The following is an 18,597-nucleotide window of genomic DNA, read 5'->3' as shown; positions in this document are numbered from 1 at the left end:
TTAGAGAAAACATAGATCCAAAGCATCTAGGGTTGCATGTACACCATAGGAGTGTTAAAATGCTCAAAACCCTTCAGTGGTATCAGAGCCTATGGTTGTTTTCTTATATACTTGATGCTACTTGGTTTCAAAGCTTGAAAAATCAATTTTTTGCTGTCTGGACCGTGGACTCGTCGAGTCCACTGGGGAACTCGACGAGTCCACCCTATAAACTGACTAACTCGCCGAGTAAGTTCATGCACTCGACGAGTTGGTGCTCCTGGATGCAGAATTTCGAGTTTTAAGGCTGGAATTGGACTAGGATCATTACCCTAAACTGTTTTTGAACTTATAAACCTGTTTTTGATGTGGTAATGATCATGCTTATCCAATTTAAAAGATAATTGTCAAAGTTTCATGTTTTGTATTAGTTTATATGGTTAGGTTAATTACATGAAATTTGTTTGATATGAATTGTCATGTTTTGTATTAGTTTATATGGTTAGGCTCATAGGAAACAATATTCCTGGGATGGAAAATGTAAAATCTTGGCCCGGGAAGTGTTGCACTATGAAAGAGTTGGGAGAAGCGGCATACGTACTTGGTATAAGGATTTACTGGGATAAAATGAAGCCTTTTATTGGACTTAGTCAAAGTACATATGTGGATAAAGTTTTGAAAAAATTCAAAATGGAAAATTCCAAGAAAAGAGATATTCCTATGCATCATTGCGTGAAATTGAGTAAGACTTAATGTCCCAGTTCTAGTGTTGAATTGGAAAGGATGCGTCGAGTCCCATATGCTTCCACTATAGGATCTATCATATACGCTATGACATATACTCGTCCTGATGTTGCATATCCTTTGAGTATGATGAGTCTATATCAGGGAAATCCAAAACCGATTCATTGGACGGCTGTCAAGAACATTCTTAAGTATTTGAGAAATACGAAAGACATATTGCTTGTGTATGGTGGAGAACTAGAACTTGAAGTGAAAGGTATAGTTATTCAATTTCCAAGCATATAGAGATAATTCAAAGTCATAGTCAGGATGGGTATTTGTCTTGAATGGTGGTACAATTGTAACGCCTACAAGAGAGGGCTATATGATTAAGAACAAAAGGATAATTACTCGTCATGGTGATAAATGGATGTTTTCAATAGAAGGTTATCTAGGATAAATAACGTAAACAAAAGTCGTAGTAACTGTAAAACCCAGTGTGTGCATATAGAGAATGTCCAAATCTGACTTCATATGAGGAAATTATGACTTTTCGAAGTTTCAGCTCAGCAGTGTGTGACATAGAAAATGGAATAGAATGTGAATTAGTTGATGGAGTCTAAATGAAAGTTGTAAATGTCGTTGATAGCTGCGCGTGGATATAAAGAATGTTGAAAACGGAGCTCGTATGAAGAGGTTACGGAATTTACAAAATCTTCATTTTACACAGCGTGCAGAGTGAGCGGAGAGCGCGGCGCACGCTTCTAGAAGATGGCAACGCATACCACAGAGAAGCTGACATGTGGCACAACGGCTGGGGAGACGAAACCTTAAGTGCGCGGCGAGGATGGTCAAAATTCGCTGATATATAGCAGCAGTCCCTTCGTTCACTCTTCACAATCCACAATCTTTCTCTTTGAACTCGCTAAATCCTAAATCTCAATAATTCCTTGGGATTTAGGGTATTCTGCTAGGCTCTGAAGTATTTAAGATCCTGCCATGTAGAAAATCTGGAGTCGGAGTTCTGCTAGTGCAATTTCCGACTCTTCGCTAGAAAATCTCTGTAAGTTAAGCTGCACTTATCTTAATTCAAGTGTAACTTATATTTATATTCACAGTCATTGTTATGAATTTATAAATAAGATTTATTAACGATTCCATGTCATATTATTGATTTATCGACTTATGAGGGTGATGTCTAGGTAAGATTTAGTGAGGTGTTTAAAGTGAGATTTCCAAATAGTATACATAGTATACGAAACAGACCCTACCTCCGATATGATCTTACTTGGTTGCTCCTTATTTGATAGATCTTGATGTAGACATATGGATTATTGAGGAATATAGACTATCATTAGTCGTAAGAAATATAAGACTATGACTTAGTGATAATCATACTTAGGTCGCATCAAAAGAAAATCTTAGTGCCAAGGCGAAGCACTGTCGAGTTCTCTAGTCATCCTATTTTTAACAAGTGAGTGCATTGTTACTTTCAAACTTACACATTGATACAAGTATTCTAATTTCTAAAATGCTATATGTGTTGGTTAGCTGAGTTTAATATATCTGTGCAACCTGAGATAACTATTACTTGATTAAACTATATATATATTTTATCAAACTTAAAATATGATTAGGTAGTAAAAGGGCTATGTGAGAGAAATAAATCAGACGTTGTGATAGGATAGTAACCGGCTGTATGAAATAATAAAAGAGGGGTTGTGATAGGTTAGTAAAGGGATGTGCGAAAAAAAATTTGTAACTAAAGTACTATCGTATTGTTGTGTTCATCCAAAGTACTATCGTATTGTTGTGCTCACCCAAAGTACTATTGTATTGCTATGCCTAGTCATCTAGGAAAAATTTAGTTAGTAAAAGTATGTGTAAAATAATAAGTTGTGACATGCTGTGTTGTGACCAAAGTACAATTGTATAACAGTGTTTACCCAAAGTACTATCGTACTGTTATGTTGTGCCCAAAGTATTATCATACTAATGTGCCTAGATATTCATGGAAGAACAGATGAGGACCAATGTTGTTAAAAGATCCTTTAGAAGAGATCCCTCGAGATCATTATTTAAGGATTAAGAAGTGAGAATAACAGGAATGGATAACTGGGTTATTTGTTGCTGAGATTAGAGTTCAGCGATTGCTTAGGAAAGCACACTTTGTTGGTTATTCGAAGTGTATCTGACCAATAGTAGTTGATGAATTGTCCAAGTAAGAGATTTTTGGAAATGAGTGTTCAATATCATAATTAACTGGTGTAACTTTAGGAATAATAGCAAAGTCCTTTTTATGCTATCCCCAAGAGCAAGAATAGGTAGAAATAGTTTTAGGAGATTAAAAAATAGTTTATCAATTTAGTACATGTTAATAAATTAATTAGAAATTAGTTGAAATTAATTTGGGATTAATTGTAATTAATCTAGAAGTGCGTGGACCGAATGTTAGTTGTTCAATAATTGAACAAATGGAACATTCTGGAACCCTATAGGTGGTGGACAGTTTTGGAGACTCTTTTGAAGGTTCCAGAATTAATCCATATAACAGATAAGATAGTGATGTGAATCGGGATTAAATCTGATTATTTAATTTATTTAAATTTGGGTTATCATGTTAATATAAAGGGGCCTAGGGGTGCTCATATTTCCGTCCCTCATATCCCTCCAGAAATACTAAGAATTTCATCCTTCCCCTCCCTCTCATCTCCGTGCTTAGTTTTTAGAGGGGGGATTTTAATCGCACCATAGTAAAAAGTAAAAACCAGTTAAGAAAGTCAAAACCACCATTAGCCATCATTGCCTCATATAATTAACTGGTTACCCATGATTCTTATATAAACAATTATTAAAAATTGAATTGATATCCGAACAATCAATCCCATCGAATGCCTTGCTTACATGATTTCAATTCTTCTTACCCTCTTTTATTTATGTTAACTCCTTTAACTTGTATATAAGTTTTAAAACAAACCCTTACACTTTTTTTTCATTTCAAAATCTAATAACTTTCAAAATCAAATAACTTGATTATTTATTTGAAATATATAAATAAAAATATATGTTGATAATCTTAGAATGTATACCATTGACGGGCATTTATATTTTATATATCTTAATTAGTACTATGTACATTTTATTAATTCATTAATTCATTAAAATAGAAAGATCGAATATAATTATAAATTTTAGAAACTATCCGAGTAATAAAAAATCTTTAAATAATGTTGATTAAAAACGTTCAATATTTTATTTTTAGTGTTACTTTAAATGTAAATTCATTTCCAATAAAATTTATTTTTTACTAATTATTAATGATATATTTTAACATTTTAAATTTATAATTTTAATGAACGATCAATTTATGACATTTTTATTAGAGTAAATTATTGAATTGTCCTTACGGTTTTGTCGAAATTTCATGTTTGGTCCTTAACTTTTTTTTTTTGCACTCGGATCTTTCCTGTGGTTTGATTTTGTTGCGTTTTTCGTCCCTTACATACATAGAATTAGTGACCAAATGTGCAATTTTAACCAAACCATAGGGACAAAAAGCACAACAAAATCAAACCAAATTGACGATCCGAGTGCAAAATAAAAGTTAGGGATCAAACATGTAATTTTAACCAAACCATAGAAACAATTTTAATAATTTACTATTTTCATTGTTACCAAAAACAATCAAGACATGTTAAGTTAAATATAGCAAGGAAGTTACTAAACTAAATCGCATTGTCAACAACTTCGATTTGTGAACCTGCTGTTCACAAAATTACTCATCGGTGTCCCTCCTCAAAGAATAAACTTTTCAGAAAAACTCATCTCAATTTAAATCATGACCCACCAACTCAAGATCAACCAACTCAAGAGCTGTCAACTGAATATCCTTATACACGTAGTATTTCTACTTATACGTCTGATTATATGCAGTATTGTTTGATCTAAACCAGAAACTGTAGGCACAACAAGTAATCTTTAACAAGGTACAATCGATTCATATATAGCTTATACTTCAACCTACAACAAGTAATGTATAATTCATATATAGCTTATACTTCAACCTACAACAAGTAATGTATAATTCAAATCTACTTATGACTGAAATTCCAAATGAATTTGGAGATGCATAAACTTTTTTCGAAAAAAATCTTAAACAAAAGTTTGTTGGGTTCTCATGAATATATGGGTTCTAAAACGATCCTAACCCTATATATATATATATATATATATATATATATATATATATATATATATATATATATATATATATATATATATATATTGGAAATATCCAAAAAAAAGTATCAATATTTTGGGTAAGTTTATGGTTTAATGTCAAAATTTATTTTTTAAACAGAAAAGTCTCGATCATCTAATTTTATATGTTAATCTGTCATTTTATGTTGAAAAAATAAGGATTGTTTCGTTAATTTGGGCAAAATAAAATAATCGAGACTTTTCTGTTTAAAAAATAAAATTTAGGATTAAACCATATTATTACTCAAAATATTAGGACTTTATCAGAAATTTTTCATATATATATATATATATATATATATATATATATAAAGGAAAATGTCGTTAAAAAAATGAAAAGTAAAAAACAAAACGGAAACTATAAGACTTTTTATTTTAACTAAGATATAAAATAAAATTTAATATATAACTGTTTAATAGGTTAATATAATATGTTTGAATAGGCTGTCATTTCAATTTGGGTTTTAATCAAATGGTGGTTTTGAGTAAATGGTTTTGACCATTTACTTAGGTGCCAATAGCAACACCCTAAGGATCAAAGGAATCAAGCTTCAAGGACAAATCAGATTTATCAAAAGGTTAGTGTTTCAAACCCATCTGTTTTAACTTGTTATGTTAGTTTTAAAAGTATGTTGCTATAATAGTAAAACTTATATCCTAGGGTGCATGTATACATATGATGATTTTTGTTTTTGTTTCCGCTGCCATAATCTAGTCCATAGTTGCATAGAAAAGCCAACACTTATTTCTTGTAGTGACAACGGACAGACACCCACTTTCTACTTAGGGCGATAATGACATCTATTTACATTAACAAACTGACCTAAAACTACACGTGGATCAAGCCCAAAAAACATCATCAACTGAACTAGATTTTTGGAGCATATGTTGCAGACTTGCACTTTGTTTTCTCAACAGTAGCAATGAGATCAAAGAGATGATCATGTTCCATAACTTAACAATATGCTTTCTTTCACAATTGAAAAAACAAAACTCAACAATATCACATCTTAATTCCATGATCTAGGTTCTATAAATGTGAGGTGTCACATGACGACAATGTTAAACCACAAGTTATATGAGTCGTGACGAGCTACGACGTTTGTTAATTCGTTACTTATAGGGCATCAATATATATATATATATATATATATATATATATATATATATATATATATATATATATATATATATTCTCTTAAGATTTTAAACTTCTAAAATGAAACAGTCCTAATAATTTATGTACATCTCTAGCTAATGAAAAAAATCAAAAGATATTATATTGCATTGAATGAGAGAGAGTAGGAGCCTTCACGTTGATCGTTAATGGCTATATTCCTAACTAGTTTATAACCTGTGGGAACCACAGTTACAAAATTATATAACATTTCATAGTAAGAACTCAAAAATATTAATAAATTATTTTAAATAAATTAGTAATTAAGAGATATTTTTTTAGTTATATAAAATTATGATCGTTTATTTAAATAGATACGTGAATTATATCACCTTAAAATTTGTATTAATTTTATTTTAATTTTATTCTAATATTATTAATATAATGTAATTAGAGTGGAAAATTTAACATTTGAAATTTAAAATAGAGAATCAGTAGGTTGACAACTGACATGACATTAATTAGCAGGTCTAGTAGGGTGACACATGGCAAAAGAAGAATAAACCTATTCTTTTATTAGAATAGGGAGATTCTGATATCGCATAAATACCACGGAGGATTTGAAGAAGTTTATAAAAATAATGACAAGGATGCGTAAGGTTAGAGAGAGTGGTGTGAAGTTTCCACAATCCACGTATGCGCTAACTAGGATTTGCCACACTGCTTCATATTTTTGTCATTTATAGGGTGTTGGTTGCCATATTAGCCTTGCTAATTTCTTTTTGACAAAAATGCAAAAATGGTCCCTGTGGTATGCATTTTTTTGGGGTTTTAGTCCAAACTCCGACTTTTTTGATTTCGTGGTCCTTTTGGCCATGTTTGTACGCATATTTGGTCCCTCGTAAAATTGAAATGACTAAATTGCCTTTATTAGATTTATTTTCCATTTTCTTTTTTTGTATAATTATTTTTATATATTAAATAAAGATAGCCCCCCCCCCCTTTTCTCTCTCTCTCTCTCTCTCTCTCTCTCTCTCCTATAGAAACCAAAAAAAACACACACTTGGAAGAGACCACCGATCTTTACATTGATAACCTCCGCCGGAGATCTTTCTGCCTCAGAAAACCCTCAGCATAGAGACCATCCTCATCCCACACTCGCGACTCCCAATTTCATTTGGGATTTGGTTTCGTTTGCGATTTTAGGATCTGTGAATCATGTGTATCTTGAAAATTGAAACGGAGTGATTATCCCTACTCATCATCTTCTGCAAATTTGATGTTCCATTCAAGTGTTCAATTTTGGGTTGGATCTGGTGTAAATTTGGTTTGTTCACTGTGGTTTGAAGGATTCTACCGCCTGTTTACATGGATAAACACATACACACATACCCATCAATTTCAGATTCAATGGAGAAGATGGTGACGAACCACCATCATAGAAAGAACCCACCACTAGCAGCTACCCCTTCACTCTCCTTCTCTTTCCCCTGCAACAAAACACACACATACATACTAAAAATCAAAACACACAAACACAGGAGACATATAATAAAGAAATCGACATCATTTTGGGTTCTCTGTGTGCGAGACCTTCATCTTCTATGTTCATCTGATTTTAGCCCATGTGCAAAGAAATCGTCATCTCTACCTGGGATTCTATCATCAGGAATCATCAAATTTTTGGTTTGGGGTAATTATTTTGGTATCATCTTCGATTTTGAGTTTGATTCTACCATAGTTTGATTTCGTCTTCTTCTGATTTTGGTTTAGGGTTTGTGTTTGATTTTTGTATCCGAATTTTGTACTTGATCTAGATTGCTATAAGTTTCGATTTTTTGATTTTGATTTCTGAGTGGGATGTTGGCCATAGAACAGGGAAATGAGATGGTGGGTTCAAAGGTCTACTATGGCTAACCTGGATCGTTTTGAGCTTTGATTTTGGGTTGTTTTTCGTATTGTCAGACCATCTGCACAGGATTCAAGTTCCGTTTTCATCTTCTTCAGAGTATGTCTCACACAATCGGTAAAGGAAAGAAATAAAATAGGGTGAATGGTATACAATCCAAATGCAAGAATCAATTATTTGAGAAGGGTAAATCGGATCTTTAATGGTGGAATCGAATGTTTGTAAGAAAGAAATTGCATCTCTAATGCTAGAATCGATTGTGAACAAGGGTTGGATCGCAAGTGGGTTTGCACAGGAGAGAGAGAGAGAGAGAGAGAGAGAGAGAGAGAGAGAGAGAGAGAGAGAGAGAGAGAGAGAGAGAGAGAGAGAGAGAGAGAGAGAGATGTGGGCCCAAATTAATTATTTATTTTCTTTTTCATTTTAATTAAATAGAAAAAACATAAAAAAATATATCAGAAGGGCATTACAATCATTTCAATTTTACGAGGGACCAAATATGCGTACAAACATGGCCAAAAGGATCACGAAGCCAAAAAAAGTCGGGGTTTGAACTAAGACTTCAAAAAATTGCATACCACAGGGACAATTTTTGCAGTTTTGTCTTTCTTTTTTAAAAAATAAAGAAAATAAATATCATAAATGGTCCCTGTGGTTTTCCCAGATCTGAACTTTAGTCCCCAAGGTTTAAAAACATCATATATGGTCCCTATGATTTTAAAACTTTTGATGTTTGGTCATTTTTGCTAACTCCGTTAGCTTTTGACCGTTAAACGAAGGGCATTTTCATCATTTCACTACCCATGGACCATTTATGAGGTTTTCTCTCTTTTTTTTTTTTAAAAAAGAAACAAATAAAATTTAATATGGAAAGGTCCCCCTCTCTCTTTCTCTCTCTCACTCACTCTCTCATAACATCATCTTTTTCATCCGATCTTGTTCCTTTCAAACTCAAACCAATAATTGCAAGTATCGACACACTAATTGCTATGTTTGAAACCTGCATCGACTCTGTTTCACTCGTACACACACGTACTTTTTTGAAATCGATTGAGAAACTGAATCGATTGGCCCAAACTAAAGCCCTTTGGGAATCAATCATTTAGATCATTCTCTACCATTCAGATTCAACTTAAAGATCGGCTTTTACCTAAAGATTCTTGAATTGGTCCAAACAAGAAGTTCCCTAACATGATTAGGGTTTCGAGTTTGCTACATGTACACAAATTAACAGAAAGCGAACCAGTTAATTTGTTTCAAGACACATCGAGAAAATGTAACTTCCCGTCGGTGAAATTGTTTCTCCAAAGCTACAACACATCTAATTCCGACAATTCTCTGATGTACTCCGGCGATATTGGTGTTGTAATGGTCAAGACTAGAGATTAATGAAATCTCATACTCTCTTTCTGATCATCAGAGAAGAGAACTAGTGGGAACATCAGAATCTGCAGCCCACCTGCTATTCTCTCTCACTCAATCTTCTTTGCGTCTTGTTCCTAAACTAATACTGACGGTAACAACATCGCCTCCCCTACCCCTGCTTCAAGGATCGCCACCAATTGATGATGAAGCTGAGGATTCAACAAACACCGAACCCAACATCAACATTTAGGGAAGAAGGAGATAACACACCTGCAACACCAGATCTTGAAATGAGAGATGATGAAATCGATTCCAAGAAATCAACATGTGGGTGGGGATTGTACATCGACGGGAAATCAAATGGGTTTAGGTTTTGGTGGTGTTTGCTACATCTTCATCTTCCCTATTTGTTTACTCCATCATCAAACTATATTGCAGGTTTTGAAAAAGGTCCGATTTGGAAATCAAAATTGTGCTAGTGAGATATCGAGAGGGGCAAGAGAGATGGGGAGATACGAGTGATTTTAGATTTTGTAGAGAGAGAGAACGGGAGGGTGGGACCCTTTCCATATTAATTTTTTTAAAATAATAATAGAAAACCTCATAAATGGTTCTTAAGTAGTGAAATGACGAAAATACCGTTCGTTTAACGACCAACAGCTAACGGATTTAGCAAAACGACCAAACATCAAAAGTTTTGAAAGTATAGGGATCATCTATGATGTTTTTAAACCCTGGGGACTAAACTTCAGATTTAGAGAAATCACATGGACCATTTATGATGTTTTATTCAAAATTAAGTAATATTTAAACTTATAATTTCAAACAAAATATTTTTATAAAACCTGAAATTTCATTAACCTAGAAAGTAAAATTAAAACAAAAAAAAACAATATAAAATTTAAAATTACAAAACCTAGAAATTTAAAACACGAAATATAGAAATTTAAATAACGAAAACCTAGATATTATACTTTTTCAAAAGCTCTTCTTTGGGTTTTAACACAATTTTTTTTCGCGCCACGTAAGATTGCTAGTGTTTCTTGTCAAGATCACCGTGTCACAGTTTTTTGTTTTCTCTTGGTTATGAAATTGTAGTTGGTTGTCGATTTGTGGTTGGTTTTAGATTTGTGGTTGCTTTTAGACATGATATGTGTAATAAGCACTACCATAGTGGAAATTAGGACGTAAACAGAAATGCCGATCACTTTGACTTTATATGAAAGTAGGTGATGAATGTTAGACCGAGTTTGTATTTTGGGTGTTTTTTTTTTGAATTCTTGGATTCGAAGGAGAAACCATTTTTCACAAAATAAGAGTTTTTGAGTGAAAAATTGAAGAAGGTAAAGTGGTATGAAATGTGGCATGGTGTATAGTATTTTTATAGGGTTAAAAAGAGGGTAAATTTTCTTTTTGTTTTTTGTTTTTTGTTTTTTTGTTTTTTGTTTTTTTTTTTTGTAAAAAGAAATAACAAATTTGTTCAAAAATACGTTAAAAATTCAAATAATTCAAATCTCTCTCTCTCTCTCTCTCTCTCTCTCTCTCTCCCTTCCTCTCTCATCCGCTACTTCCCACCAAGTTGCCACACTAAATTTGACATGTCGAGTACATGGCCCAGTGTTCATCGAGCCTACGTCGGTTTTGCCTGGTGAAACCGAGTCCAGTCCATGAAGCCAAATAATTGGTGGATCTCACAACTGAAAATCGTGGGTCCCCTTTGTTACCTTTGAAATTTTGACTTTTAATAGGTCCAACAGTAAATATTATATTTTTTTTTCTAAACTCAGTGCCGGATCCTGAATAGGGCCAGAGGGGCCATGGCCCCCCTAATTTTTTTACTTATAAATACCTATGTTGTATATAAGATGAGTTTTATTTTTTTAAGCTAACTTCATGGCCCCTCCGTTTAGCATTATCAGCAATAAAAAGAAAATTATACAAGTATACAACACAATCTCAGAAATTTACGGAGAAATCATAACCAAATCGTGATTTTTGGAAACTAAAACTCTACAAATAAACCCAAAAAATTGTTCTAATTTACTTTTTATTTACGTAGTTCTTCATAAAGTACTAAGCCCTAAACTAAAGAATAACTCTGCCGCCTGGAAAGTTGTTCACCGGGAAATAATGTCACCAACAGAGTCCTGAAATTTGCTGGAATTCTCACCGGTGAACATCGCTGCTACCACCAGAGTGCTCATCACTGCCTCTATCCTCTTTGCCGTTGCCGAATCAGTGCTTTGTCTCTCCGCTTTTGAAAAGTTTTTTTTTTTTATTTTATTTATCTTTCTCGCTCACTCTCGCTCTGGCTCTCTATCATTCTATTTCTCTTTCTCTTTTCTTGAATGTGATAAGATAAAGTGTAGGAATGTGAAAAAGATATGAAGAGGTAAATGAAAACATGTGAAAGTAAAACCAAAAGCTGCAAATCAGTTTATTTATTCACTACAAGAAAAAGGGGTATCAGAGACTGACATATTCAGTCTTAGATGGTTAATAATCAGTCTCTAATGAGAATCCGGGACTGATTTTGCTAGTCCTAAGCTAGTCCAAGAAACCTAGTCCTAGATAGTGTTTTTTTTAATATCTGGGACTAAAAATCAGTCCTGAATATGTAATAGTATCAAAGACAGATAATCAGTCCCTGATAATACCAAATTCAGTCTTAAATGTGTTTTCTTTAAATCCACGATTTCATATAAGACCAGTCCCTGATAATAACTTTTGGGGACTAAAAATCAGTCTTACATACTACATCATTCAGTCTCCGATACGCTTCATTAAAATCCTTACTCAATTCATATCAGTCCCTGATAATATCTATTTAAGACTGAATATCAGTCTCAAATGTTATCATCTTCTGTCTCTAACCTGATTTTTATTGACTGCATATCAGTCTCATATACACTTTCATTCAGTCCCTAACCCGATTTTTTAGTTACCGAATGTCAGTCTCAGATACATTTTCATTCAGCCCCTAACCAGATTTTCAGTAACTGAATGTCAGTCTTAGATAGAATTTCATTTAGTCCTAACCTGGATTTTTAGTGATTGAATATCAGTCTCAGATACAATGCCATTTGCTCCCTAACCTGATTTTCTAGTGACTGAATATTAGTCTCAAATATAATGTCATTCGGTCCCTAACCTGCTATTGTTTCAAACCAAAGTTTAGTCTTAAACTAACATTTATAGTGACTAATATAAACAATGCGCTTGTTAATACACCAAATGAACTAGTACTAGATAAATAAACCGTAATTTAGACATCATATCCAAATTTAAAACAACAAATAAAAATGTCTAAGAAACTAGTCAATAACTAAACCATACGTGATAGAAGTTCCAAATTTTAATAACCGGTCAAGAATGTTACGCTTGCTCTGATAGATCTGTTATGTCATCGTACGCACGAGCTTCATCTTCATCGGGTGGACATAATATGTTTTGAGAATCCGGGAACTTCGAGATAATAAACTGGAACATTTTTTCACATTTTTCCTCACTTTGTTTGACTTTTTGTTCATTTATTCGAACCTCCTCCTCAAGTGCAACAATCTTACTTTTCATATCTTCTTCGTCTTTTGAGGCTGATTGAGATGTTTCTGCGGTTGATAAGAGATGTATATCTTTTTTCCTCATAACAGGTCCACTTGAAGCCTCCCATCCAGATTGTAATGTTTTATGTTTGGCACAAATAGTTTTAATGACTTTTTTCTCTATGTCGTATTCCATTTCTTGAGTAATGCTTGTTCCCGCCGAAACTAATTTGGCACATTCTTCCTCCTTGAGTTGGAGAATATTTTCCTAATACAACATAAAAACATATTATAATAACTTATAACACCAATATCAATATATTATAACTATAAATAAATATTAGTCAAGAAATCATTCTTACGTATTGAATGTGTGACTCATCATTTATCCATTTCTTTATAGGATCAAAATGCAACTTATGATATAACTCGATTGGGCTGGGGGGCATTTGAGTCTCTTTATTTGTCTGCAATAATAAAAATTAATATAAGTAAAGGTAAAAAATAAATTTTCTTGAATATATTAATTTAAATATGAATTAATTTGATAGTTTACCATGGCAAATTTGTGATTTGCTATCGATCTTGAGCCTCCTCTACTTGGAATAACAAGTTTTCCCCGATTATGTTTCATTTGTTCAGCATATTGCTACAAAATTTGAACTATTCGTGGTTAATAATATATAAATAAGAGTTAATTACATAAATTAAATGTGTATGTGCAAGATTGAGAGAATTTTGTTATAGGTGTATACTATTGTGTATTTGACAGCGCATGTTTTATAATACTACAAGAAATAAAATAAGAATTCTAAGATGAAATTATAAGGTTTATAGAATTTAATAATTACCTTCGCTTTATCCGATTCCCAATAATCGCACAAATAACCCCAATCTTCTTCGCTACGACAATCTGGCTTCATTTTAGATATTGCAAATTGTGGATCTGTCATTCCTCCATTTTTCTTCCAATAATCTTTGAAAATATTTCGTGTGCGTTTCCATTGCCTCCGCATTTGTTCATCTACATACTCCATCAGAACTTTATCTTCGTGCGGTAATTCAAATTTTTCCTACATTTAATACATAAATTAAAGTTGAACGTTATTAATTAAATTTTAATAATAAATTACTTCCATTTATGAATTTTAAATTTTAACAAAAAAATGAATAGATTTAGGAAAATGATATGTAACTTACACGTAATCTGTTAATCATTTCTTCTTTATTTTCTTTTGCTACTTTCTCCCATGTATGGAATTCCATTTCACAAAAGCTCCGCATCACAATTCCAACCTCCGTTGCAAAAGATATTGCTGAATCCCCAATGAATTTCTTTGTATATGTATCTCTTGTCAATGTAATTCGAGCATCAGGTTGTTTTTCCAAAATCTGTGAAGCCTTTTTATTAATATTAGGGCCTCGCCTCCGCCTCTGTGGTTGATCTACACGACAGAAAGTATACATCAACTAATGCATAATCTGTAATATTATAAATAAAAGAATAAATTGTCTACTATTACTTGGAACGACTTCATCTGTGGCTAATGAATTCGGCTGAGTATTTTCTCTAGAACCACCCCCTCCTGTTTTTTTAGTCACATAAGCGTGTAAATGTATAAACATAAGTGGAAAGAAAGAAAGAAACACAGAAATCACAGCTGGCCAGAGACATAAAAACAAGATACAGAGGCAGAATAGGTGAAGAACAAAACAGGGGAAAAATTTTCTGGGAAAATTTTCTTGTACTCCAAGCTTTGTTGAGAAAAATATGAATAAAACTTAATTAAAACATCATAGATACATTTCCAGTTCATACTAAACCAAAAAAAAAAATCCTAATCTAACAAAAAAACTAAAAATACGATGGTTTTTCCCAAAATACCCCTGGGTGAAACCTGTCCTAGATTTTGATTATTCCAACAGATGCCATGAAAGGATGTAACAGTTCTATGTTTATGATGTGAGGATAGATAGAGACAAAGAGATATAGACTAAACTGAAGGAGATAATTAATAAAACAAACAAGGATTTGGTTTTCTTTCTGGTTTTCTTCTCTGGCAATCACAGTGGAATTGTTGTTATTTTGTATAAGAAAGCATGGGTTTATATGCATGGTCTGATGATCTTTAAAAACTAAAAAAAGGATGCAAAAGAAGACATAGCAGTGGCTTTTATAAAATAAAAAAGAAAATGATATTGTAATCCATCTTCACTAAATTGTGTTAAGCATGGGTGTATATCCATGGTTTGATGATCTTTACCTGTAGTGCCCGATTTGGGAAAAGAATCCGTATTTTGGCAAACTACTGGCTCAGTTGTGTTAGAGACAGTTCCTTCACCAACAAGCAAATTTGATGTTGATTGAGGATTTTTTCTCGGACCACTTCCTCCTGTAGAAATTAGAAAGTACATTTCCCGAACCCGAATAAAAAGAAAATAGAATTACCCAACCGAATAACACCCATACATTGTGTAAGTTGTTGATAAGGTTGTAAAAAGTACATTGTCCAAAATTTCAGATTTGAAGTTAAAAACACAAATCAGGTCAAAAACAGAAATCTTCTCCACTGATATGTTTGGGTGCAATCCTAGACTCTTTTTTCCCATTAAAATCTCGTGCATTCCTCCAAGGATGATCAGGGGGAAGAAATCGCCTATGACCTACATATGCTATTTTCTTTCGTATACGAATACTAGATGCATCTTCGTTGCATGTTGGGCATGCCATGTACCCACTTGTGCTCCATCCAGACAAGTAACCATATGCAGGAAAATCGTTTATTGTCCACATAAGTGCTGCACGCATGTTGAATGTACGTCCCGATTCAGAATCATATGTTTCAATACCATTCTCCCATAGAAGTTTCAACTCATCTACCAGTGGACGTAAATATACATCAATATCCTTTCCTGGTGAATCTTTTCCAGGAATCAACAAAGCCATCATAAATGAAGCATCAATCATAGACTTCCAAGGAGGCAGATTGTACAATATAAGCACAACGGGCCACATACTATATGAAGTACTCATTGTCCCAAAAGGGTTGAAACCATCGCTCGCAAGACCTAGGCGTACATTTCTTGGTTCTTTGGCAAAATCAGGGTAGATTGTATCAAAGTGCTTCCATGCTTTTCCGTCTGCTGGATACCTAAGAACTCCATCTTCTTTAGACTTGTTGTGAGCGTGCCACTGCATGTCCTTTGCAGTATACCTAGAGGCATATAGTCGCTTAAGTCTACTTGTGATGGGAAAGTAACGCAAGACTTTGGTTGGAATCTTCTTTTGATGCATTTTATCATCTACCCAACGACTAGCACCACAAACAGGACATGATTGTAATTCCGAATTTTCCTTCCAAAACAATGCACAATCATTCTTGCAAGCATGTATTGATTCGTATCCAAGTCCAAGAGTACGCAAATACTTTTTTTGCCTCATAGTGGGATTTAGGGATTATTGTGTTCTTGAATGCCTCACTCAATAACTTCAGTATCATATCCATGGACACATTTGTCATTTTACATGTTACCTTCACGTGCATCAATCGTAATATAAATCCTAGTACAGAGAAAGTATCACATCCTGGAAATAAAGGTTTCTCCATATCAGCGAATAACTTGTCCACATTTGGATTACTAGATCGATTATAAGACTCGTCCTCATCGTTGTCATCTACTCCTTCAGTTTCAGCTCCCACATGAAACGCATCACCAAGTAAAGCATCGACACCATCATCTGATTCATTATCACTTTCATCATGCTCGTTGTTTATTTCATTTTCCTGGCGACTTTCCCCGTGAAATGTCCATATTTGATATGACTGTTGAAAGCCATGATGTATGATATGACTACAAACTACATCAGGTGCATGCTTTCTTACATTTAGACAGCTTTTACATGGACAGTGTGTACGACCTTCACTATCAACGTAACCTTTAGCCATCTCCGCAAAAGCAATTGCCCCCTTCATGAACTTTGGATCGACCTTATTCGTGATTTTAGTCCAACTCTTGTCCATCTTATCTTAGTATGAAGTAGTTGAACTAAAAGGAACCAAAAAGAAGAAAAAGAAGAAACATAAAAAACTACCATTAATGTTAAATAGATAAAATCTATTTACATTTTGGTTTGTGGAATGCAAAAAAGACTATTCTACCCTTTGTTTATTTGATGTAAATTTCTTCAATAACTAGAGATATAACTTATTATTATGAGTTAATTACGTCTTGTAATGTATACATGAAGTCCCAGAGAGTGATGGAGTTTGTGTATTGTGTTATGTGGTCCCTTTGCATAAATCATGTGGCGTTGAATAAATAGGTAACTAGATGACTGAACACCATACAACTTAAACCTAGATAATTAATTTAGGTGGGCCATGCAGGCTTAGGTTTTAGTTTTTACTTCTTACATCTGACCATTGGGGGCATATATCGTAGAAAATAATAAGTAAACCTAATTTATAATATCAAATATATGGTCATTCAAAAGTCACTGGGGACATCTGCCCACACTCTTCAAGCACTAAATCCGCCCCTGTATTCAACCATCTTCCACTAGCAGCGCTTATTTAGAAGAAGATAATCTGTATGCATGGTGGCATAGGGAGGGAGTTTTTGTATACGTGGTGTTGTTTTCAAAAGTAGCTGTCAAAATGGTGTTGTTTCAAAAGTAGCTGTCAACCTTTAATATTTCATTTTTTAATCTTTTAAGTTTTATAAGATGTCATATTTATATTATATTAATTTTAAATTTATTTTTTAAATTGTTTTTGTCTTTAATATAATATATAAGTTATTTATTTACGGATCGTTAAATAACATAAAAATTTCATTTATATATTATACTATTATACATTCCAAAATATTTGCAAAATCAACTTCATGATACTTATATGTTATATAAGTATATATTTCATTTATAGCCCCTTAATTTAAATAGTATATATATATATATATATATATATATATATATATATATATATATATATATATATATATATATATATATCATTTTCATAAACAATTTATATTTTATACCATTGTTTTATTTTTATACATAAATTTTTATCTAGAATAGAAAAAAGTTGTCATAATTGAAAAAATTGACACCAACTTAATCATAATTTTTATACATAGGGAGGTCCATACATTTAGTTTAACAGAATGAGAAAATCGAATGTACAGTGTTGATATTGTGATTGATAAAAAGCCTTTACATTATGGACAAGATTGTTGAAAGTTAAGCTGCAATTAAATATTTGGTATTCTTAAGGGTTAATTTAGTAATTTGGTGGTTATAGAAATTATTGTTACAGAGTGTCCTTGAAGCGATGCCATGTTTTCAATTTGCTTGATTCCTTTAAAATGAGATTTTAATAGATGATAGATTACTTATCTGAGAACTAATTCACTTAATTCACAAAGATTATCACACAAAATAAACAAACATAAAAATCACAGCAGGACATGGACAGAAAAACATGATACAGAGGGAGGAACAAAACTGGGGAAAATTTTTCTGGGAAATTTTGCTTGTCCTCCAAGATTTGTTAAGAAAAACGTGAATAAAACTTAATTAAAATGTCATAGATACATATCCTATTCATACTAAACCAAAACGAATCCAAATCTAACACAAAAATTAAAAATATGATGGTTTTACCCAAAATACCCCTGGGTGAAACCTGTCCTAGATATTG

At 32.9% G+C, this 18,597-nt stretch overlaps 1 protein-coding gene across 1 annotated transcript; it reads right to left on the bottom strand.

The window, feature by feature from the left end:
* Positions 1 to 15,440: 15,440 nt before the first annotated feature.
* On the bottom strand, positions 15,441 to 16,914 carry LOC145131447 (uncharacterized). Its single transcript, XM_079066127.1, has 2 exons — positions 16,321 to 16,914; positions 15,441 to 16,247 (listed from the first exon to the last, which is right to left on the bottom strand). The coding sequence occupies exons 1-2, from the start codon at positions 16,912 to 16,914 to the stop codon at positions 15,441 to 15,443; spliced, it is 1,401 nt and encodes a 466-aa protein (XP_078922253.1).
* Positions 16,915 to 18,597: the final 1,683 nt, after the last annotated feature.

This window comes from Lactuca virosa, chromosome 8, assembly GCF_052849685.1.
Source record: "Lactuca virosa cultivar CGN04683 chromosome 8, Lactuca_virosa_CGN04683_v6, whole genome shotgun sequence".
Lineage (NCBI taxonomy): Eukaryota > Viridiplantae > Streptophyta > Magnoliopsida > Asterales > Asteraceae > Lactuca > Lactuca virosa.
The sequence above is the reverse complement of the archived record's forward strand: the minus strand, read 5'-3'. Positions and strand labels throughout refer to the sequence as shown.